At 46.5% G+C, this 25,800-nt stretch overlaps 1 protein-coding gene across 2 annotated transcripts in view; it reads left to right on the forward strand.

The window, feature by feature from the left end:
- BRD1 (bromodomain containing 1) overlaps positions 1–18,500 on the forward strand; it is a 510,476-nt gene extending 491,976 nt beyond the window's left edge. For both annotated transcript variants that reach the window (XM_085654056.1, XM_085654057.1), the window contains exon 13: positions 17,123–18,500. In XM_085654056.1, coding sequence (XP_085510182.1) covers positions 17,123–17,306 — 184 coding nt within the window. In that variant the 3' untranslated portion in view covers positions 17,307–18,500. The remainder of the gene's footprint in view (positions 1–17,122) is intronic.
- The last annotated feature ends 7,300 nt before the right edge of the window (positions 18,501–25,800 follow it).

The following is a 25,800-nucleotide window of genomic DNA, read 5'->3' on the forward strand; positions in this document are numbered from 1 at the left end:
TGTCCTCTGTTGTGAGCGGGATCCAGCTTAGCACAGTCTGTTGTGATGCAGCGTAGTTGGGACTTGTGGTGGCGGGCATAGCGGCAGGGTCTAGGGCATCGAAGCTGTCGTAGATCTTCCTGATCTTGTGGTGGAAGAAGGTGCTGAGTGTTGTAGAGGTCTTCGAATGGTGGGACGTCTGTGATCTCGCTGTTGGGCCTGGCAAACTGATTGATGAAAAATTCTTAGCTTTTGTGTGCATTGGCATCGATTCTGTCTTGGAAGGCTGTTTTTTTTGTGGTTTTGTGGAGGAGGTAGTGTGCATTGACGGCAGATTTGAAGGTTGCCTGGTTTTCTGTAGTTTTGTTGTTCCTCCATCTCTTCATGCGTTGTTGGCAGGTACGTCTGGTCTCGGTGAGGGCGGGAGTGAACCAGCTCGCTTTCTTGGAATGTTACTTGCCGGGTCTCTTCTTGAGGGGTGCCAGAGTGTCGGTGGGCGTGGCAAAGGCGATATGCATGCTGTGGCTGTAGCTGATGTTCCTGATGGCATGGAAAACTGGGTCGAGAGTGTGACCGGCTGTGTGGGACAGTGCGGTGACTAGCTGCATGATTCCGATATTGGCGAGGTTCTCATGTAGAGAGGCGGTGTTCTGTTTGCTGAGGTTGTCTATGTAGAAGTTAAGATCTCCGAGTTGGATGTAGTCGGTGGATGCGAGAGCTTTGGGTGCAATGAGGTCTATGATTGCATTGATGAAGGGTGGTCGGGGGCCGGGGCCTTGTAGACGAGGGTGCTGCGGAGGGCGGTGTTGGGGCTTGTTCTGAATCTGGAAGTGGAGGTGTTCGATGTTTGCCATTGGGTCGTTAATGTGCATGGTTAGTCGGAGAGTGTTCTTGTGGGCGATGACAATGCCTCCTCCTGGGCGGTCGGGGTGGTCCTTGCGGCCGATTTTGTAGCCATTGGGGATGGCGATGTCCAGAGCAGAGGTTAGTCCAGGTTTCTTTGAAGAAAGCAATGTCAGGAGAGGTGGCATTGAGGAGGTCCCAGATTTCCATGGCATCTTTTTTGAGGGATAGCACGTTGAGGAGGATGCAGTTGATCCTGTCGGGAGCGCTGTTGGTCGGCTGGAGCTGGGATGTTAGCATGAGTGAAGGCGTCATTGCAGTTTCCGCAGGCAATGAGTCCATGGGTCTTCGATTATGCTAGCTAGCAGGTGGCGTGGCATCCAGGGTTGAGGGCGAGGAGGGTGCTCGCATTGTAGCGGTAGAAGCTCCTATATCCAGGGTCCCTCACGCTTAACACGGTCCAGGCGCAGACAGGCTTACCTTTGGCGTTCCAGTGGCGCGGCCGCGCAGCGACCGATAGAAAGTAGTTCTGAGGGGGCTGGACAGCTGGGAGATGGGAAACCGCGGGAAGAGACACTGGAGGGGGGCGGGGCCATGGGGGATAGCACCAGCAGGGGCGACGAAGGAGAAAGCTGGAGGAAACTAAAACAAGTATTGGCATAGCCAATAGGTTTGCCTTTGGGACTTTTTAAGTGTTTTGCTTTAGCTATGGAGAGGGGGGGGGGGGGGGGGGGATAGGTAAACTAGGCACCAACGGACTGAACGTAAAGCAAGCAGCTGCCCAGGCATTTCGCTTAAATTATTACAACTTATTGCACAAGGAGGTCGGCGTTGGCAGCCCCGGCTGCTGTGTGCTCCAGATTTGGAACAACAAAGGAAGGTCCCGCGGCTGTGCTATGAAAGACCATTTGGCAGTTACACAGCCTCCTCCACACGCAAACACACACAGGTAGACACACATGCAGAGAGGCAGCCGCACACGCTCGCAAATCACACAAACTCATTCAGAATCTCACTGAGACACGCAGATACACAGGCAGATAGAATTACAGACACACAGAGAGGCACACACGCCCTTATACACACACTTACAGACACACATACATACCCACTCGCACCTAGACACCATAGCTGCCAAGGTTTCAGATGACTGTGTGTGACATTTTCATAAATGCAGTGTAATTATGAGTGACATTTCTATGACTGAGTGACACTTTTTCACGAGCAAATGAAACATATAGGGAAACATATAAATATCAGAAATTACACCCATTTGAGCAACATTTGAGAAACTCTAAGAAGTCACTGAAGACACTACATTCATCTCAAATTATTTCATGCATTCATTCACTCTTTGTGGATGTAACAAGTTAACCTAAACCACTACACGCATGACTTTTTTGTGCGTTTCAAATGAGTGAAATATAAATTAAGAAAACTATGACTCAGACTCATTTTGGTGTAAACTAATTGGAATTATGTCCTACTACTATTAAAACACATGCCAGCAGAGTGAACTTCAGTACAGAGTCCGAGGCTGCCAGTTCACAAGTGCCTCGGGGAGTGTGTCTGCCCATCGGAGCACTTCACTTGTGACATTGCAGTGGTGCTTGTGCTGAGGGCCAGGCTTTTGGCTGCTGTAAGTCCACCTGCATGATAGTCTGCTGGCTGCAGACATGAAGTCGTCTGAGTTGTCACTCTGATATCTGGCGCTAGGATGCAGCAGAAGACTGCTCTCTTGACCTGACCATGGCAGGCTCGAGCACACCAGGAAAGAGTACATTTAGTGCTGCTGCCTGCTGCAAAGCTAGTGGGCCTTTAGTGAGGGGCTGGAATGTCTGCCTCGTGGCAATTCTAAATAACCGTGTAGCGTAGTCACAGGAAGTCACAGGACAGGCTTGCCTTGCCAGAACATACCGACAGGCAAGGTGCTGCCTCATGGATCCACATGTGCCTGGCACTGTCTGCATGCGATTGCAATTATCTTATTACCAATTAAGCAGCCACGAGCGCCGATAAGACACGGGCTGACTCTGTTACCAATAATGATTTATGTCTTCTTTTGCTAGCACCAGATCCCGGGCCCAAGTGAAATAAACGTCATAATTCACGCGCCCCCAACCCAGGAAGGAGGCTGGACATATATATATCGGTTGTGACTGTGCGAGCCCCACGCTAAACGTTAGCTCTAACGTGGCTTTAAATGCCCAATTGTTTTTACTGGAAGCGGAGTGGACTAACCCATAGCTACCAAGGTTTCAGATTGACATGTATGGCATTTTCATAGTTTCAGTGAAATTATGAGAGACATGTTAACGACTTTGAGTGACACTTTTTGACAAGTGAAATCAAGCAATGAAGATGAGGGAAACATATAGGGCACCGCAGGCAGCTCAGAATGAAGACATTTTTTGCAGCCATACATAGCAAGTGATTTATACGCCGGGCTCTGTCAGGCACACTTACTAATCCAACTCAATAATGGTGCCGAGTTAAACCGTCCTCAGAAGGATGAAAGGAACAGCCAGCCCTGTTAAAAACTCAACCCAAACCTAATCTCGAGTGCCTCGAGGCAGCCTTTGAGTTTACACATTGTGGGAATTGCAGAAGTCAGCGCATGGCCATGTGCCAAGTGGCCACTCGGTGTGGCACTTTACTCGTCTGTCCGCACTCACTGACTCTCCTGAAGAGCTGTCGCATGTGCAGTCTCACTGCCTCAGGTATGGAGCGAGTCCCCCCTGCACACCCCACTTCCAAATTACATATCTTCCGGTCGGGAGTGTTTGGGGATAAGCCGAGCCAGAAGGAAAACCGGATATTTCTATTTCAAATTTTAAAAAAAATTGCAGAGAGCGAAGTTACTGAGTCACTGCATCTCATGAGGGCAGCAAGTCAAAGTTACTGTACGTGCTTCCTTCGACGAAGGCAGGCAGCCTGACTACACGGAATTAATAAACTAAAACAGACTCGGATGGCTAGTGCTACAGTCTGAACTTACTTCAACTTAAATGACCACCGCACCAATTGAGGTTTTGCCACCCGCCTCCTGAGTCCTCCACAGTCCAGAGTCTAGGCCGCTGCAAGGGTCACACTCTGTCTCTCTCACCTCGGGGGAAATTGAATTCACGGGGGAGGGTACGGAGGTGGCATCGGTTTTAATTCTGCAGCTCAGCTGACAGCTGAGCCACGACGCGGCCGGTGGAAGCACTGAGGCAGCACCCCGAGCGTCATGTGCAAACTAGCCAGCCACAACAAACTCCGGCACTGCTGCCTGCAGGAGGTGACGTCGTCCCAGTGGTGCCAGAGACAATACCACACAACTTGCCTGGAACTTACAACTACCCCCTCACATATACCACCCAAACAGCGTTCGATGTCCCCAGACCATCTTACGCTCCTCAAACAAGAGGTTCTCTCACTGCTCCAAAAGCACACAATAGAGCCAGTTCCCTTAGAACATCAAGGGACAGGGGTATACTCACTCTACTTCCTAATCCCCAAAAAGGACGGGACTCTAAGACCAATACTCAACCTCAGACCCCTAAATCTGCAACAAGGCGATTTCCTTGCCACACTATATCTCAAGGATGCCTACTTCCACATTCCCATACATCCTGCTCACAGGAAGTATCTAAGGTTTGTGGTGGACGGACAACACTACCAGTTCACAGTCCTTCCATTTGGGGTAACATCTGCGCCCAGAGTATTCACAAAATGTCTGGCAGTAGTAGCAGCACATCTCAGAAGACAACAAATTCATGTCTTCTCGTATCTAGACGACTGGCTAATAAAAGCCAAGTCATTCAACAAATGTGTTCTACACACTCACCAAACCATCCAAATGTTACACAACTTGGGGTTCACAATCAACTATCCCAAGTCTCATCTCAAACCCTCTCATATACACCAGTATCTAGGAGCCACCATAAACACCTCCACAGCCCTAGCATATCCCAACCCAGCCAGGATATCCAATATACAAGCTCTTATCACAAAATTTCAAATCAAACACTCTCTTCCAGCAAGAGTGTTCATGCAACTCATAGGCATGATGGCGTCTTGAATCTTCATTGTGCCTTATGCAAGACTTCAAATGCGTCCCTTGCAAGAATGTCTAGCACGTCAGTGGAACCAGGCTCACGGACAACTCACAGATCTGGTGTTGGTGGACAGCCGCACACATCGCTCTCTACAATGGTGTAACATAACAAACTTGTCTAAAGGGCGGCCGTTCCTAGAGCCTCTTCCACAGATAGTGCTGACAACAGACGCATCACTCACAGGATGGGGAGCTCATCTCCTCGGACACACCACTCAGGGCAAATGGACCACTCAACAGAAAGTGCTCCATATCAATTACCTGGAACTTCTAGCAGTATTCCTAGCACTAAAATCATTCCAACTACATGTACAGAACAAAGCTGTCCTCATCCGGACGGACAACATGACAGCCATGTATTACATACAAAAACAAGGAGGCACACATTCTATGCAGCTGTCCCAGCTCGCACAGAACATTTGGAGATGGGCCATTCCTCAGAACCTACTTGCAGAACACCTTCCAGGGGTTCACAATCAAATTGCCGATCTGTTAAGTGGACAAACACAACAGATCCACAAATGGGAACTACATCCCCAAGTCCTACTGCCCTTTTTCAAACAATGGGGCCAACCAGACATAGATCTGTTTGCCACACCCGAAAAAGCAAAATGCCCAACCTTCGCCGCCAGGTTTCCCCACCCAGAGTCAAAGGGCAATGCGATATGGATGAACTGGTCAGTCCCCCCTGCGTCCCCCCTTGCGTACGCTTTTCCGCCTCTCCCACTCATTCCACTAGTAGTACGCAAGCTCAGGCAGCAGTCTCTCAAACTGATCCTAGTAGCGCCCACATGGGTACGCCAGCCGTGGTTCACAACACTCCTGGAACTCTCTCTAGTTCCACACCAAAAACTGCGTCGCTCCCCGTCCTTAATAACCCAGAACCATGGAGAGATCAGACATCCAGATCCAGGTCAACTGAATATGGCGATCTGGCTCCTTAAGTCCTAGAGTTCGGTTACCTTAACCTGCCACCAGACTGCATGAACATTATAAAAGAAGCCAGAAGACCTACCACTAGAGCTTGCTATGCCGAAAAATGGAAAAGATTTGCCATTTACTGCACTAACAATAATATACACCCACTGGATGCATCCATCCAGAGCATCATTTGCTACTTACTACACTTGCAAAGATGTAATTTAGCATACTCATCCATACGTCTCCACCTAGCAGCATTAGCAGCTTACTTACAAAATCGACAACACTTGTCACTCTTTAGAGTCCCTGCGATCAAAGCCTTCATGGAAGGACTTAAAAGAATTATTCCTCCCAGATTACCACCCTCTCCAGTGTGGAATATAAACTTTGTTCTTACTAGGCTCATGGGACCCCCATTTGAACCTCTGCATAAATGCGAACTACAGTCCCTCACATGGAAAGTAGCTTTCCTTATCGCTATCACATCCCTCAGAAGGGTAAGTGAAATCCAGGCTTTAACCATACAAGAACCATTCTTACAATTATACCGTAACAAAGTGGTTCTTATGACAAATCCGAAATTCCTTCCAAAAGTCATATCTCCTTTTCATCTTAACCAATCAGTAGAGTTACCAGTGTTCTTCCCAAACCCAGACTCGGTAGCTGAAAGAGCTCTTCATACCATAGATGTTAAAAGAGCCCTTCTTTACTACATTGACAGAACCAAATCATTCTGCAAAACAAAACAATTGTTTGTAGCTTTCTCTCCACCACATAAGGGCAACCCCATTTCCAAATCTGGGATAGCTAGGTGGATAGTTAAATGTATCCAAATATGCTACCACAAAGCTAAACGCACACTAACAGTTCCCCCTAGAGCGCATTCCACACGCAATATAGGGGCTTCCATGGCATTCTTAGGGAACATTCCCTTAGAAGACATTTGTAAGGCAGCCACATGGTCTACAACACACACCTTCACTAAACACTATTGTGTTGACGTGCAAGCAAAGCAACAAGCTTCTGTGGGCCAAGCTATCCTTAAAACTTTATTTCAAACTGCTGCAACCAATACAGGTCACCACCGCTAGGGGAGATACTGCTATATAGTCTATCCTAGTGTGTGATCTGCAGCTCATATGCCTCGAACGGAATATGCTACTTACCAGTATGCATCTGTTCTTCGCATGTAGAGCTGCAGATCCACACACGCCCACCCACCTCCCCGGGACCTGTATCTGTTCCAGCATTATCTTACTTAGATATCACACATGGACATCTCTCTCTTCTACAAACTCCATCATTTCCCATCATGGTAAAAAACAATCTAACGATGGAGTTGATGCCCATGCCCACTATCGTCCAAGGGAGGAGTCACCTATCTCGTGACCACGAAGACTTCTTCCAAGACAACAACAACGTGCAAGCATCCGTGTGGGCGAAAATGATGCGTAAAAGCGTAACGGGGGGGGGGGGGGACGGGGGGTGGGTGACATAAAAACCCGTAATGCCTTTGCATTGGTGAAGATTTACGTTTAATGATTTCTTTTCCATGGTTGGTGATTTAACGTGAAGGCATTTGGTATCCATGGTGAAGAGAAATAAACTCAAGAATTTGTGCTTTTTTTAAATATCTCCATCACTTTCTCTCTCCTCTTGTTTTCTATGCACGGTTCATCTCTTAGGGAACAAGCACGCGATGAGTGGTGCGCGCGCACGCGCCACAGCGAGACATCTGTTTGAATTATCGCGCACGCGTCTGGGCACGATAATTCAAACCAGATGGTGCCTGTGCGGGTAACAGCAAACAATAGGCCGTGGGCGGAGCAAAGGCGGGACATGCGCCCGCCTTTGCCCAATTGCGTGCTGTCTTTCTTAGAAAGACGCACGCAAAAGCCAATAGCCTCTGACGAAAAGCTCACCTCACGCACGAGCGTGTGGTGAGATTTTCGAAGCCCCTTACAAGAAGTCTCGCCAGTGCAGCGCATGCGCGCTGCTACAGGCTCGACCTAAAAAGGTCAGAGAAAGCAAAGCCCAAAAAAGCAGAGGCAGTAAAATTAAAAGAGAGAGACAGAAAAGCAAAAAGAGAGACAGTAAGAGCAAAAAGAGAGAGACGGAAGGGCTGTCAAGCAGCAGAGCAGTGACGCTCTACCACTGGACCTCCAGGGATGAGGCACAGTCAGGAGCCTGCGGGTGGAGGAGGGCCTTGAGCTCCTGACCTTTGGGTCAGCAGCAGTAGCAGCGGAGACCGCAGCAGCTACCAGATGGGGCTGTGCTGTGAAAGGAGCAAGTCCTCTAAAGGGTTAGTGGACGGCACTTTCACTGCGCAGGTGCCGCCATTAAGTAGTGCTGCAGGGGGGCTGGACAGCTGGGAGGTGGAAAAACGCTGGAGCGGGAACAGACACTGGAGGGGGGCAGGGCCGCGGGGGATTGCAGAGGCAGCGGCGATGTAGAAAAGGACAGAGAAAGCAAAGCCCAAAAAGGCAGAGGCAGTAGAAAATGAAAGGGAGAGAGAAAAGCAAAAAGAGAGACAGAAAGAGCAGACTGAGACAGAAGAGCATTCAAGCAGTAGAGCAGTGATGCTCTACCACTGGACCACCAGGGATGAGGTGCAGGTAGAAGCCTGTGGGTGGAGGAGGGCCTCGAACGTCTGGCCTCTGGGTCAGCAGCAGCAGCGGGGACAGCAGCAGCTACCAGACAGAGCTGTGCTGTGAAAAGAGCAAGTCCACTATTACTTACCTGAGGCATGCGAAGACTTAGAGGACGAGTGGTGGTGACTCTGCGACCGGTCCCTCGACCTCCCACGTGGCTGGGACCTTGAACGGCGTGGAGCGGACTTCCGGGCCTCAAGAAGCTCTCGGGACCGCTCCTGCTAAGACTTCAGATTCATGGTCCGGCATTTGGAGCACGACTTGGGGTTGTTGTGGCGCTCCAGGCACCACAGGCACACGCGGTGCGGATCTGTCACCGACATCAGCTTTTGGCAGGATCCGCAAGCCTTGAAACCGGGCATCCCTACCTGCACCAGGAGTCGAAGACTCCAAAACGGTGTTGACAAAAGTCGCAAAAAGATCAGTCAAAAAGTGACTGAAGGTACCGCTCTCTCCGGATCTGCGCTGGCTGGCGTGGAAAAAGAAAGAACTGACGTCAGCATGCGTGGGCGGCGTCTAAGCAGTGCCACGAAGTCATCCCGGCGACCACAACGATGAACGTGGAGCCGATCGACTCCACCTTTCGACTCGCAGGTGTACTGCTGATGAAAAAATTCACCGAATCCAGTCTGAAGCCTAGCTGTAATTCTAAAGGTAAGGAATCTATAACTAATTTATGTCTCTTACAGATATATCGTTACCAAAGGTAAGTAACTTGTTCTTCACCGCGTAGCAGCTGCCATTATGTAGTGCTAGACAGCTGGGAGGCGGTAGAACGCAGCAAGGGGCAATGGAGGTAGGAGGGGCTACTGGGGATCGCAGGGGCGACGAAGGAAAAAGCAGGGGGATACTTTAAAAAAGGTCAGAAAGCAAAGCCTAAAAAGGCAGCCACAGTAAAAAATAAAAGAGAGAGAAAAGCAAAATGAGACAGAGCAGCGAGAGAGAGACAGAAGGGTAGTCAAGCGGCAGAGCAGTGACGTTCGACCAGTGGACCACCAGGGATGAGGCGCAGGCAGGAGGCTGAAGGTGGAGGAGGGCCTCGAAACTCCTGACCTCTGGGTCAGCAGCTACAGGGACAGCAGCAGCTACCAGATGGAGCTACGCTGTGATTAGAGCAAGTCCACTAAAGGGTTAGTGGACTGCCATGACATATGTGGTGACGAAAATGTGTAAGTCTACTTTGCACCTCATCTTCCCAGCACCCACCTAGGCTGAGAGAGCTGTGATACTCATTGCTTCTGGAAATGTCTTTATATCCTTGAGAGAAGCTGCGCTAGGAGTAGACCTACTCACACAACATCATGGTTAGCTGCAGTCCAGCAGCACACCCACCTCTTGCAGTTTGGCATTGCCATCTTTGTTTGGATATCTTCATTACTCAGAAGAGTACACTTTGATTCTAAAGGAGGCGCCGAAGCCCACATCAAAGCTTGTTACACGGCCATATGGAATGTTTTGTTTACTACTGCTCAAAAGCAGCAGCCCTTTGATGAATGATATTTGCTACTTGTTGCACCTCCAGATGGCAGACTCAGCATAGACTTGGATCAGGGAATTTTTAGCTGCTGTGGCAGCTTACTTATAAAATCGACAACACCAACCAGTATTCAAAATGGCAGTAGTCTGAGCTTTTAAAGAAGGCCTTCAAAGAATAATATGTCCAAGACTCTCACCAGGTTCTCTCTTGGGAGATCAACATTGTTCTTACTAGGCTCATGGGGGGGACATTTGAGCCTTACGCTCTTCTACAGTTACTTTCATGGAAGCTAGCCTTCGCCATTCCTATCACTTCTCTTTGAAAAGTTTGCGAGCTGCAAGCTCTCCCCATTCCACATCACCCAACCCACTGATTAGACATTTTACATCCCCCAACCTCAGTCAGTTGCTGAAAAGACTTTACACACTAGTCAAATGACCCCTGATGTACTATATTGACTGTACTAAATGCTTTCGACAGGCAAAAGAAATAGTAGTAGGTTTTAACAAGCCCCACTTTGGGCTAGACATTGCCCAAGCAGGCCTGACTAGACTGCCTGTAAAATGTATTCTAGTTTGCTGTGCTAAAGCCAAGCTCACACTATACTTTGTGCCTAGGGCATATTCCACTGTGAAACTGAGAGCCATTATGGCTTTCCTAAGTAATATCCCACTTCCAGACAAATGTAAATCTGCAACATGGTCTGCCATTCATACTTACACCATGTATTATTCTATGGACATTCAAGCCTGCGAAGAATTTTAAAAAAAAGACACGGTCCTTAAATTTTTGTTCCAAAAGTCTTTTACCTCTGCTTGCAACCACCATGTTAGGGAGAATGGCAGTGCTTCTCAGTCTTTGCAAAGCACGTGTTTCTACAGAAGCACATGATGCAACCAGAAAAAGTTACTTACGTGTAACAATCGGTTTGGAGCTTATAGCAGTGGATATTCACTTGTGCACTCCTACCTCCACAGATGTGAACTCATGGTATGATGTTTTTTATTATTAGGTAACTCTTAAGTACATTTCTACATTAGACCATTATTTATAGACTGGCCAGATTCGTATCGTACACTTCCCCCATCAAGTATGGAAAAAAACACAACCTAAGGTGGATGCTATGTCCTGGTGCATTGTGGGTTTCAGGGAGGGATCACAAGTCATCTCCAAACTGAAACCTCTACTTAAAGAGAAAACAACATGCAATGTCTTTGCCCATCACTAGAGGGCAGGAGTGTGCAAAACGTGAATTTACCGCAATTCAAGCTGAAAACCCATTGTTAAATATAACGGTTTTCCTTCTCCTTCAGGGAAATCATTTGAAATTATACACAACCCTTCATGATCTTCAGTGGAAAGAGTAGAATGTTGATTACTCACATACCAGTATCCTATCAATCTGTTAAAAAAAGAAGTGGAAAATCTCTGTAAAAGAAAGAACTAGAATATCTGCTACTAACCGGGAATGATGGGATACAGGAGGACTGATTCTTTAAAATTACAATGTCAGTTTTTCCTCTTTGTATGGCTGCTACCTATATGGCTACCTTAGCATTGTTATGTCCTTCATTTACATTCAGAATGGTTTTTAAAAGAAGATTTTTTTCTGGTAACCTATTGTATCTGGTACATTTACTTATTAGATGGCTGTTGGATTTCAAAGCAAATACACGGAATAGATCAACACAGCCTTTTCAAAGGCTGCAATAATTTATTCAATGAGAAACATTATTTTTAACGAAAAGCAAAAAAAAAAGTATATCTTTTTAAATGTGCTCCTTGATCCTGGATTTTGGCTGGATAGTTTAGTGCTTATGTTGTTAATGGAAGTTCCCCTGAAGTAGAACTTGAATTCCATTTAAGTATCTATTACTTGTAGCCTGCAAAGGGAGCATTTTGATTGGCTGTCCAGCTCCCAACTGTGTGTAGGTAGGTTGAGTCGGTCCGCTCCGCGTGATGTTGACGATGCTGGAAGTGAAGTATGTGGCACCTATATAAACGCAACCCAGGCACGCTGACCTTAGTTCTTTTCTTTCCGTGCCAGCCAGCTCTGAGGCCCAAAAGAGCTACCCCTTTGGCTTTTTTTGGACAGACTTTTTTTGACTTTTTGTCGACTGTTTTTGAGGTATTACCTCCGGGTGTGTCGAAGTCCTCTTGTAAAACTGGTTTTAAGCCTTGCGGCAGTTGTCACCGGCTGATGTCAGTGACAGACCCTTCACCTCATCTGTCTGTGGTGCCTAGAGCGCGACCGTGACACCAGTTTGTGCCCTGATTGCATGGTCATTGCCTCGAAGGCTTTGAGGGAGTGGTCCCTGAAGCTGTTAGCGGCTGACACGCGACTCTGTGCAAATCGAGGTTCAGGTCGAGCGGAAGATCTCAGGATCGTTCGCAGAGCCTGAAGTCCTCTCCGTCCCATTTTAAGTCCTAAGAACACTGAGTTAAGAGGCACAAGAAAAGGAGTAAGAAGTTGAAGTGCTCTTCGACTTCTACTTGTCTGTCGGCCGTCAAGATGAGGGCGCATTGGCACTTGAGGCATGGTTCTTTGGAGTCTGTGCATGGGCCAGCTCCACGCCCCTCTAATTTTCGGGAGCTGTAGTGACCCCCACTCAACTCAGTTTCATGTGGCCATGCTTCTCATTCATTGGGCGTCCCGACCGTGTTGATGCTCCTTCAGAACCCGCAGGGGTCCCCATCTGGTTCAGTGTTGGCAGGTCCCAGAGATCCATTCCTGTATCCGTACTGATGCCTGTTGTACTATCTCAATGCCGGCGCAACCAGTGCCCACTGGCGGCGCCATCCCCAATGTGATCCCCGACTCCAGCACAGAGTCAGATGGGCATTGCCCAACTCCGACGCTGCAGGAACCACGTTTCCTAGATCGGAGTCTGAGCCCTATTCCCATGGCTGGGACTTGGTTAGGAAGGAGAGGGGTTGCTGGACCTTGAAGAATATCAGCCCTAAATAGAAGACCCGAATATGGACTGGAGTGAGGAACATGGTGGAGCCAGTGGACTGGATACTTTTCCAGATACTGGTATGTTTTATCCCCCTACAGTGGCTACGGCGGAGAGAGCCTCATACGCAGTGGTTGTGCAGAAGGCGCTGAGGTCCTTGACCTTCAGGTGCCTTTGGTGGCAGTCAACACCAACTTCTTGACAGAGGTACTGCAACCGGGAGTCTCCTCATTGGAACCCCTACTTCGTTCAGTGATGCCCTCACTGACATCCTTTGGGGACCTGGTCCAAGTCTAACACAGGTGCTCCTGCGAATAGGACGACTGTCTGTCACCACATCTCCATGCCAGGGGACCCAAACTTCCTCACCCAATACCCTACCGCAGAGAGCTTGGTGATCTAATCCTCCACTTCCCAGGACGCATTCCCTATGGCTCCCCTGGACAGGAAATCTAAAAGACGGGACTCTTTGGGGAAGAAAATGTTTTCTTCTTCCAGCCTAGCATTGCGGTCTATGAACACTGCATGCCTATTGGGCCACTACTCCCACACTCTGTGTGACACGGTTGCGCAAGTGCTGCCTCCGGTCCCGGAGGAGTCCCAGGCCGTACTCTGTCAGAGTGTTGCAGACTGTAGAGATGCAGCAAAGTTCACAATTTGTTGTGGATTGTACATGACCGACTCACTGGGCAGAGCAGTTTAGTTGACGGAGGACTCTGTGTATCGCCCATAGAATTTTTAATGCCCAATCCCCTGATATCTTCGTGGATCTCCTCATACCCTACACCCCCACTCACCTTCTGCATTTGGTAAATCAGCACCTGGCGTCCGTCCAGCGGGTTAAGAGAGCCAGGGCGGGAGGACACTCCTTCCGAGCTCTTGCCCCCAAACTCTAAAACTCCCTCCTGGTGAGCATGAGATGCATTCAAAACCATGTTGCATTTCGTAAAGCCATAAAAACCTTTTCCCTAAATGATCTTCTGCTGTGCCTGTTTGGCCCTGCAACCCTGTCTGTCTGAGACTAGCGCTGGGATGCCCCTTGGCTGGGGCTGCCATGCGCTCTAAAAATATTATAACATAACATAACATGAGGCATCCAAACTGGTTGAGGGCAACTGACTTTTCAGGTAATATCCAAGCACCTTATGGACATGCCCTTTGATGGCACCTGCTTTCCTCTGAAACAAGGCAGACTTGACTCTGGAGTGCTTTAAGGAGTTGCGGGCCACGGTCAAGACCCTGGGCCTCTTAGCTGCCCCATGTCACCTCCAGTCTGCCTTTCATGGCTACAGAAGGGGCTTCCAACCTCGCCAATACCCTGCCAGGCAGAGAGCCAATCATGCTCCCCAGCCTCTGCGTGGCGCTATCCACCTACCTCGTGTGTCAGGTGCCAGCGATCTTGTCTGTCTACCACCCTTCCCCACCCGGCAGCTGCAGCCTCCCTAATCTACCCCTTTACCAACATACAAAAAAAACAGATGATGGATGGAATGCTCAACATATCAAACATTCACCCCCAGTCACAGATCTGGTTTAAATCCATTGTTTTTTTGTTCACCAGGCCATTCCAGTTTGGACTCAGCCATCTGCACATCAGCTGACCCTGCTCCCCATGGCAACCATCCAGCAAAACTGCCAGGCCAGGTTCTCCCTTGACCAGAAACAAGCATCCTGGGGCTGGTATCTGCGTATCAACCCTCACCAGCCAGGCTAGCTTGAATCCGGTGGCATAGCGAGCACGGGGCCCACATCTGAGCATACCGTTCCCACTTAGGTCGACAAATGCAAAAAGAACAGATGATGGAAGGAACGCCGAGCAAATCAAACACTAACCCCCAGTCACAGATCTGGGTTAAAGCCATCGTTTTTTTGCCTGGCTTGCCATTCCAGTTTGGACCCAGACATATGCAAATCAGTCTTGAACCTGCTCCCCATGGGAGCAGCCAAGCCGCCAGGGCATATCCTCCCTGAACCAGAAACAAGCACAGGGCTCGAAAAATCATAAACATTTTACTAGACCTGGAGGTCTAGTAATTTGAATTATCTACTCAACCTAACTGTAAGGTACTTGACCTGTGAACTGGTCTCAAATTTTGCGATCCTAGGCAAATATTCTGTCTTATGAAGCCGTCTTTTTCTTCATTATCACATAAGGAAGCACATTCAAATATGCAAGTTCACTATTTCTGCTATACAAAAAAACACCATTTTAATTTACTATACTAAACGTTTGCTCCATGTATAATAAGAATGAAGCCCACATAAAGGGTACACATGATCCCTGGCTTGTCTTTTCCTTCAGTAGTAGTATTGTCATCTGGAGCAACAATATTTCCCAGTTCATGTTTAAAAACCCACTATCATAAATATATTACTAAAGCATGATGTGGTAGTGCACTGTCATTTACAGATAGCACATTTTCCACTGAAAATGGCCACAAAACATCCCCACTAACATTTAGTTTTACTGATAAAACTATATAGCACATCAACAATGTTTGGAAATTGGGTTTCAGCCTAAAGAAATTACATTTGCACATCATCAAATAAATTGTTCTGATTATGATTGCAATATGCCAAACATATTAACCTTGCCAGTGCTTGTTTTGGTTTGGGCTCATCCTGGTGCCCTTCTCTAGCACAGAATGCAACTAGAACATAAGATGCGTTTTTGGTGTAAGTGAAGTGACAGACTGTGCAGAAGATTCATAAATTGTAAAAAAAAAAAAGGAGAACACATAAAAAATTATTAAAATATTCTCACAATTGAGCCGTTCCCAGACCATTTTCGCCTTAGCTCACTCCGATATCTATCAGTATTATCCTTGGCTTCATACAACAAAATGAGAGTTACTCTTCGGTAATGTGAGCTCTGTGCTACCTATCCCTTTGAGGAACCTTGCAATCACTGAATCACAGACTTTCCAACTTCAAATAAGAGGGGAAAACAGATAAGAAGTAAACAAACATGTCCTATGAGTCCTATGTATGGAAACTAGACCCCCCCCCCCTCCCCACCATGGGCTATAGGTCACACAGCCTGGTGAGGACACAGTAAAGAAGTCTCTCTGGCTGTACAGCTAAGAGCAAACTGAAGTGCCCAGAACAATTCTGTTAGAAGGGAGCTTCAAAAAGTGTGACTTTACATTTTAGTGAGGTGATGAGAGAACCGACACTAAAATGAGCTACCCTAAACCGTGATGCATGGCACTTGGCAGGGCTAGGCAGCCTATGGATTGCCTTACACCAAACACTATTTTGTAGAGAGTGGGGCATTTTCTTATCATGACAGGAAATCAGCAGATCACCGGAAGCCTCGTGCACACAAAGAGGTGTTGTGCTGCATAACACAGCAAAGTCAGGGGTACTGCTCATGAAAAATGGTCCGGATCCAGTCTGACGCCTGGGGAAATTCAAAGGTCAGGAATACGCAGCTAGATATAGTCTCTACCAGATTAGGCGTTCCAAAGGTAAGTAACTTGTTCTTGTGTTCCACACCAGATATTAACGCCCTCTTACTTGAGGTACCCCTGCCAAAAGACCACTCATTGTCCACATAGTGAAATCTAAGGCTAGGCTGCTTGGTTGCATTTATTTACTAAAACAGGCCTGCAAATTCTTCATCAAACATCACGTGTAAACAAAATTCCAGATACATGAGATGCAATCAAACATTTATCAAACATTTTTTTCCTTTTTTTATCATACCATCTAATTTTACAATGCTGGAAAGCTGCATGAATGTTGTATTCACTACTGTGTAATAAAGGGTTAACATCATCATTACACATGAAAGAGCCTCAAACTCAAAACGGTGTAATCGTTTTATGCTGGTATTTGACTGATCGCTAAATACATAAAAAGTTAGCTGTCAGCTTTTGGAACTTACTGGTGCCTAATGCCCTATTCATTAGCAATTTGCCTTTTGAACTACTTGGACTTTGTATTGGTCCTTCACATTTTTTTAAATAGAATTCTAGGTAACTAAATAAGTCATTGTTGCCCAAAGAAGTTATGTTTATACTGTAAACTTTTATCTTTTAAGGTGAAAAAGCATTCAAGTAGTTGGTGGCTTAGTTGGCCTACCACTTGATAGGATGATAATTTTCCTATTTAGTAACAGAAGCAATATCATAGGCTGTTCTTTTTCTTCAAGATAAAATGGTTTAATCAGATGTTCTATCTTTTTCTTAAGGCAATGGCTACCAAAATCCAAAATGATTCCCCTCGGTATCGATGATACTGTAGACCAGCTCAAAATGATGGAAGGACGATCCTCAAGCATTCGTAAAGCCGTGAGAGTTGCCTTTGAACGTGCTTTGAATCATCTGAGCAGAGTGCAAGCGGACCCTATGAGTGATTTTAGCGATATTGACTAATACTGGATCTGCAAGAACATGCCTTCGTGTACTCCTGAGCTTTACAATCTAAATACTTTCTCTGAAAGACTGTCTTGAAGTTACACGTTTAATCACTGATCCGGGCTGACCTCTAGAATGGCTCAAGTTGTCAAATCAACATTACTATGGTAATGTGATTAATATTTTATCATTGTATTGTAGCTTGAAGGAGCTGCCACTAAAACTGTTAAATGTCTTGTTAATAGTGTTTATAAAGTGTACATATATGTATATTGCGCCACACTTAACTTATTCTAACTTTTAGAGGTAGTTCTTTAAATCCCCCTGTTTTTATTTTTACATGAATCAGTGTACTCCATAAGCACCACATTTCTTGAGACATGTGTTGTTTTATAAATCTTAAAGTGTAATTTTAAAAAACGAAATCCCAAGGTGCATCGATGCCTAAGGTATATGTATCGTCGTATGGTGCTGCAACATGTTTTTTTGTATTGTTCCCTTACACCCCCTCAACCTTCAAATCTTTTTTTCATCTTTTGTAAATCATTCCTCTACACAAAGTACCACACATTCAAAAATATACAATAAATATGTGTGTTTCATAAAAAGTACATTATTTTGGAAAGTACCTTTTGTGAAAGACTCGAAATGTTTCTATGTACATCACTTGCAAATCACCAAAAACACTCCATTGCTGCCCAGGGTTACAATGTTTTAATTTGTTTTAAATATGTAATGCCACAAATTGCTATTCAAAAATTCCAGTTCCACTTTCCTAGATACACATTTTATTTTTATATATGTGTGCCTACTTGTTTTATTTATTCAAGAAATTATATTCATTTGCTTTGTACTGAAAATTTAATTTTGACAGTTTATTGAAATACATTTTATAAAGGCACACAAGAAGACAATTTAGCTTGGAATTTTTGGGGGGGAATATGTTGTACAAAACAACAATGACTTGTGTGTAATTTTAATTTTTTTGTAATTTGGAATTCTTTGGTTAAAATAAAAGGGTTTTATGTAACTTGTTTTAAATTAGAGCAGCTTGGTAGCAATAGAAACTTTGGATACAATTTTGTAAGGTACATGTGATGTATATAGAATTAGTACTTTATTTTTAAGAGGCAAAGCATTATGTTACGGTCAAAGAGTAGGGTGGGTTTTTCAGAACTGCATTTTTTATATTAAAAGATAAAGTCAAAAATTGATTGGTGTTCTTTTTATTTGTACATATGGTAACTCATGTTAGACTCAGGAAATACTGCCAGTCTCTAGTATCAAACCTATCGAAATGAATGTTAGGGTTTTCTGATAGAGACTTCTAACAGCAGATTCCTCACCTTAGAATATTCCCCAAGCTTCATACTGGATACGGAAAATCTACCACTCGACGATGAGCCCATCATCATTTCAGACCGTTGAGCCGGTGGTTTTTTGTTTCACGCAGGTGCAGTCTAGTCCCTACCAATCCTTGGACTTACTGCCCCTAGATAGACCCTTCCTTCCTGCAGGGGAAGATCAGGAGGAAGGGTTTAGTCCTCTACAAGAAGACCCTGAGGCAGAAAAAAAACTGGTAGGAGGAGCCGGGCGACGCCATTGATTTAGGCATTTCACCAGTCTCTGACATGCTTTCACCGCTGGACCCTATTTCAGAGGAGGGTGCATTCTTTCCCACCATGATGTGCAGGGCAGTTGAGGTCCATGACCTACAGCTGCCAGCAGTCGAGGTCAAGAACAACGTCTTGACAGAGCTGCTTCACCCAGGAGTGGGCTCCACTGCACTGCTGCTCCCCTTCAATGAAGCCCTCACCGACGTTTCCTGGGGGGCCTGGGACAAACCTTGCACAGGGGCTCCTGCGCACTGCATGATTATCCAACACCACCATCCTGCTCCTGGAGACCAAGCCATCCTCTCCCAGCACTCCTCACCTTAGAGCCTGGTTATGCAGGCTTCAACAGCCAAGGTCAACCTAAACGTGTTCCCTTCCACACTACTGGAGATAAAATTCAAGAGGCTGGACATCTTTTGGAAACGCATTTTTTTCTTCCACCAGCCCAGCCTTGCGGTTGGTGAACACCACATGCCTGTTGTAATAATAATCCCATGTGTTGTAGGACTCAGTTGCATAGCTGCTTCCTATGTTCCCAGAGGAGGGACGAGCCACCCTCAACCAAGCCTTAGTGGGCGGTCAGGATGTAGCAAAGTTCACCTTCAGGTGTGGGCTGGATACCACGGACTGCCTGGGTAGAGCCATGAGCGCTACGGTGGTGCTTTACCACCTCGCGGTCCACTTGGTTCTCAAGGATGTCTAATCGTCCTTGATGAACATGCCCTTCAATAATTGTCACCGATTTTGTGACACAGCTGACACGGTGCTTGAGCGCTTTTGGGAAAGCCGGGCCACCTCCAGGACTCTCGAGCTTTCTTTAACTGCCTGTTACCAGTCCTTTCGCCCCAACCTTGGTAGTGGTTGGGGCACGTATTAGCGTCCGTAATACCAACTGTGCCCAACTGACCCCCAGTCCTTTCGTGGCCAAGGTTGCATATCCCAAAGCTAACACAGGACCAGACCCAGCGTGCTGCCCAGTGCTCCACCCCTCTGGGTGCTACATACTCTAAGCCTCTTTATTGCAAACTGAGTCCACCTCAGTCATCCCATTGGTGGCAGGATGAGGCACCACCTGGCCCAGTAGTCTGCAGTTATCTCCAAGAAGAGGGTGCTTCAAATTGTGCAAAAGGGTTACACCCTTCCACTATTGGAAATCCCTCTGCCACCATCCCAAGAATGGCTGATGGAGGACTATCTCTCCCTGATCTGTCAGGGAATGCAGGCTCTTCTGGCCAAAGGAGCTATCCAGTATGGCGCGGTTGCTATTTCACCTACTTTGTGGTGTCAAAAAAGGATGGAGGATTATGCCCTATGCTAGATCTGCGCCCTTTCTGCAAAAAGAGAAAAGCAAGATTCTTACCTTGGCTCAGGTCCTGTTTGCCCTTGGACTTGCAGGAGGATTGTTTTCTAATAGACACATTTAGCCTGTGATTCCTCACTTGGTGAATATTCCCTAGGTTTCAGACTGGATCTGGATACATTTTTGTAGTACCTCTGCGTGCTGGAAAGTAGTGCTATGCTGCTCCGCATTGACGCTGTTTTGCTCTGGAAATGACGTGCAGGGCCTGTAAAGGCCAATTCCTTTCTTTCCACACCTCTAAACACGGATCGGGAGCTTCTCTCATCTCTGAGACTGCTTTCTGTCGGTTATTTCTTCTAATTGTGCTAGGGATGTCACCTCCTAGGACAACAGGTTTTAAGTCTTGTAAGGACTGCCGCAAACAGATGCCTGTGACAGATCCCCACCAGGTTTGCCCGTGTTTTCTGGGGTCAGGCCACAACTCCCACACCTGCAAGGACTGCGCGCCGAACCCGAAGGCCATCAGGGAACGTGACACAAAAGTTCATGTTGCCAAGTAGACACAGCGCAGGGACTGCTCCAAGTCCCACTGAAGTCACAATCCAAAAATAAGAAGTTGAAGCACAGTTCCACTTCTTCTCGCCGTTCCCACTCCTGTGATGAAGCGCATGGGCAGCGCCAACTGTCCTGCTCCTGCAGTTGGCTGACTTCGGAGCCAATTCTGCAGCTGGTTCCGGCACACCCTGAGCTTCTGGGGCCTTCAGCTACTTTGCGTAGAATCGAGGAGTTTCACTCAGCCGTGCTGCAGCTCTTCGGTAATTTACTGACTTCCTCTGGCACACCTTTGGGTCCCAAGGAACCGATAGACCAACCACCTAGAATACCTTTGGTGCCAGCTGGACCCTCTGTGGCAATTTTGCTCTTGGCTCCAGTATTGATGCCTCTCTTGATGCCCTTATCACTTAACCAATGCCGCCTTTGCCGCCTTAAGAGATGTCCCAGATTGTCCTTTCCAACGCCCGTCCGAATTTGACCGATATCTCAACCAAATCGGACAGAGCTCTCTGCTCGCACCTTCCCACCTGGCAGGCAATACTACTTAGATTCTCTTCTTGGTAAGATCTCTGATAAAGACCCTGATTAGGGTGATGATTTTGCTAAGCCCTATTCTGATGACAATTGGTATAAGTAATTGCAAGATTCTCGTGGGCTGGACACCTCCCCGTAGTCTGCTCTTTTATCCTCTACTGACCCAGCCATGGAAGCATCTGCCGCCTACGCCTTGGCCATGTGTAGGGCGGTTGAAGTCCTTGATTTTCACCCACCCACTATGGAGGTCAAAATTAAACTTCTGACTGAAGTCCTGCAGGCCAACCAGACTGCTTCTGATCCTTTTCTCCCTTTCAATGAAACTCTTGACTGATGCCGTTTTTTAGTGGCCAGGGCTTAACCTGTGCCAGACCTCCAGTTAACTGATAAATTGCCAGGCATCACCAACCTGCCCCGGGCGACCCGGGCTTTCTCTCAGCATCCCTCTACAGAGTCTTGTGGTTCAAGGTTCCACTTGTTGCACCCTTATTAACAATTTCCCAACCACTCCCTTGACTGCGAACCAAAGTGAATGGAGTCTTTTGGGAAAAGCTTATTCTCCTCTGCTAGTTTTGGCTCTGCGGCTTGTCAGTGCTTTGTTTACTGCCCTATATGCTCACACACTTTGGGACTCGGAGGCACAAGTCCTCCCAGCTGTTCTGGAAGCCTCTTGCCTTGTCTCACAGGCCATCCAGGATGGTTGTGGTGCAGCCAAGTTCATGATTTGTTTTGGCTTGACACCACCGACTCAGTTGGGTCAACCATAAGCACTAGTGTCACCATTTGCCACCATGATTGGCTATGATCCACTGTGATCTCGGGCATCGTATTGTCCTCCCTAATGGGCATGCTTTCGACGGGACACGCTTGTCTGGGGACAAGACTGACTCACCCCTTTGAATCATTCAAAGAGAGTAAGGCTACAGCTTGCTCTCTGGGCCTTTCCACTCAGCCTAGCCAGCCACACTTCCAGGGTTACTTTTGTGGCTTTTCCTACCACCAGCCTATCCCACTCAACAGGGAACCCAGCACTGTTACGGGAGAGACCTTGATGCTTACCAGTCTCGCTGCCAAGGTCAGTGTGCTGCTCAGTCCACCAGCCCCCAACACCACATTTCCACTAGCAAAGCCCCTTTAGTGTGCTCTGACAGTGTCACATCCACCCTCTGGGAGGCAGAATCCATTAATTCCTTCCTTGCTGGCAAAAGATCACATTAGACAGGAAATTGTCGCAAAGCCTACACGTTACCCTTCCCTTTTTCCCTGCAGCATCTACCCAGCGACTGACGGAGGACTATCTCTCCATTTTGTGGCCGGGAGTGCAAGCCCTTTTGTCCAAAGGGGCTATCGAGAGAGTGCCAATGCCCGAAGTAGGATGTGGTTGTTATTCCTGCTACTTTCTGGTGCCCAAGAAGACCAGAGGTCTTCGACTTATTAGAGATCTGCGCCCTCTGTCATACACTCACCTGGTCCCAGCCGCGGTGATGATAATGGAGCCGATGCTGGACCTCCTATCCCTCCAGAGGACCGCAAATGTCAAGGAACTGACACCTTAGAACACACACTGTCACGTGGGGGGATGAAATAAGAAAGGAGAGTCTTGATGCATTGGATCTGCTCTGTGGTTGTGCAACACTGCGTAACAGGATCTGTCACATCTGAGGCCTTGTACTTTTGTGAGGTAGATGTGCACCGGACCAGAACCTCTGGTTTTGTGATGACCAATGCACTTTAAATAACAAAGGGAGGTAGTTAGCAACCGTACACTAACAGATCTCTACATACAGTGACATACACTTACAGGTTTAATTAACAGCATGACTTGAGAGCAGAAAAACCAAAGCCACAGCTTGTAGTTTGGGACACTCCCAAGGATTAAACTTTGAACACAGTCTTCGGTACAATGTTCATACGTATATCAAAGATCCTGAAGTGCTTTCTCTAGGCCAGAGGTCTTCAAACATTTTTGCTCTGAGCCCCCCTAAGCAAAATGTTTTGAGGTCGGGCCCCCCTCCAAAACTTTATGGCAAGGATTGGGGGAGAAGGAGGGACATGGCTGCATGTAAGTGGCAGGTCTTATGAGATGATTTCAGGAGTACTTTTTCTATAGCTTATAAACTGCACTAAATATTAGACTTATAAAACAGCAAGTGCGTCAAACTAAAACATGCATTACCCCAAACATACATATCCCATAATTGGGGTGGTGTGACCCTCTCACACTCTTGGACCCCAATGCAACTACACCTGCTGTGCTAATAACTGTAGTACTGAGTAGCAGGCTACTCCTCTGCATCTGTTAACTCTTCCCCACCATGATGGACCATCACCTCGGTCCTAATGCTAGAAAGGAAAATAAGCTACCATGCCCCCTTTTTAAAGGTAGACAGTCATAATTGTGATGCAGTGGGCCCCTCAAACCCTTGGGCCCCAGTCTGCTGCACCTGCTTCCTTATTGATGATCAGCAGTGCCAACTTACACTCTTGGCAGCAGCGTCAGCTTCACTAATGAAGGAACGTTTTAAAAAAAATAAAAAAACACGTACATTGTCCCCTTCTTTGGGGTATTTCTCTGAAAAAGATGTCTCTGGCCATTTGTAAACATAAAAATGAGTCCCCATACAGTGCTCCCTATTCTGGGCCTTCTCTTTGACAATATCTATGAATCTGACTCCTTTCCTTTGTCTCTTAGACCATTACTGTGAGGCCCCAGGGGTCAAGAGGATTAGGGTTCTGCATCTGAATACAATCCTGGCCTACCTGCCACCCCATGGATTCAGGTTTCACACAAAAACCTGCCCTGAATGGTTAATGCTTACTTTGAGGTGCCTCTGCCTGAAAGCGAAGGGTGTGGAGGTAGTGCAGAAAGTTAATAAAGAAACCAGCCATTAATTGATTGAGTCACTTAAAGCCAGGTTCACTGTAATTATGAGTTTCTGCAGCAGCAGCGTTTTCCACATAATTATGAGTTTACCGCATTTGCTACATAATCCATAATCTGCAGATTCCAACAAAAGAAACTTGATTCTAGCTAACATGGAACACAATTTACTTAAAACGTGGCAAAGTGTCCCAGAGCAGTGGAAGGCCCTTTGCAATAATTGACTGGCAATCTTGTAGTTGCTTACTGCTGTATATGGGTGTTTTATAGATTTGAAACATAATCCACCATCTGCCGCATCATCTGCTGATGTTAACAACAACAAACAAATGGTTCTAGCTCAAACGGTTCCAAAGTTAGTAAAAATGCAATGACACATGGTGCCGTGTGGTGAAAGGCACTTTGCAAGGCTGGTCTGGTCTTCTTTCTGTTGCTTATAGTTATATTTCTATATTAAAGTGGTCCATGAGGTGCAATCAATGTCCAGACAGTGTTACCAAGTTAAAAATGAAAACCTAATGAAGCAATACTATTAAAAAAGTACCGCATAATTTGCCTATTCTTGCCGCATCATTTACTCAACTCTCTCATAATTTGACCCTCTTCTGCTGCATAATTCCAGTGGCCTTGTTTATACCCTGGACCTCAAGCTAAGCCTTCTATGTCCGTGTGAGGTACAGGCTCACGCCAAGTCTAGAACTAGGCCCGGTAGCTCTCAGGCACCTATGATATTCCTACCGAATGTTAGAAATACCCACTCTTTGATGTGCTCATTTTAAATGTTAATAACGTTTTTGAAACAAGACATTATTAACTCTTCATCCCATAATATAATATGACAACCGTGAACCGAGACAAGTGAAAGCAGCAATCCCTTCACATGCTCAAAACCAAGACACTGACCAGCAAGACTCATCCTCGTGAAACACAACCAAAAGCATCAAAAAATTAACAAGGAAAAACGCAAAGTACAAAAGTTGTATTTATTACTGCACAGTTAAAACGCACATTCAAACAACCTCTCAAACAAATATAGTTTTTACCAGGACAAACACACCACGAACTGATTTCACAATAAGTATTTGTGCAGCCTTTACTTATTGAAACATAGAGAAAATACATGTATCAATGCCTCTTCATCTATGCAGCATTATGTGAGCAGAAAGATGAGCAATGGTGAAGGTGGATTTGACGTGTTTCTGCACCATTGAAAATGTTCCGTGTCCCAGCCCCTGTTGGGTTTCACTTGTGTTGTGCTTAATACAAAGCTATTCCAATTTTCGACATTAATGCATGCCTGAGAGTTCTTTTACTACGTCTATTTAATAAAACATATGCATTATTTCAATAGAGTTTCAAAGTCTATTCACGACCGGTCTTTAAAGGCTAATTGTGAGCAGTAAGCGCCGCGACGCCCAGCTTTCCCGGTGATACCTTCCTTTGCAGCATAAATAATAGCCCACCACCCCCTCTCCCCCCAACCAAGTAACTGTAGATTTAAGTAAACCTTAATTGAAATTAGTGGTGTGAAAAATAGATAATCTGAACGTGAAGAAAGAATGAGCAGTTGCAATGCAATAGGTCTCGCATTTACACGAGTTTGAGCTATTGGCATTGTAAATGGCA

This window comes from Triturus cristatus, chromosome 4_1 (assembly GCF_964204655.1).
Source record: "Triturus cristatus chromosome 4_1, aTriCri1.1, whole genome shotgun sequence".
NCBI classification, from domain to species: domain Eukaryota; kingdom Metazoa; phylum Chordata; class Amphibia; order Caudata; family Salamandridae; genus Triturus; species Triturus cristatus.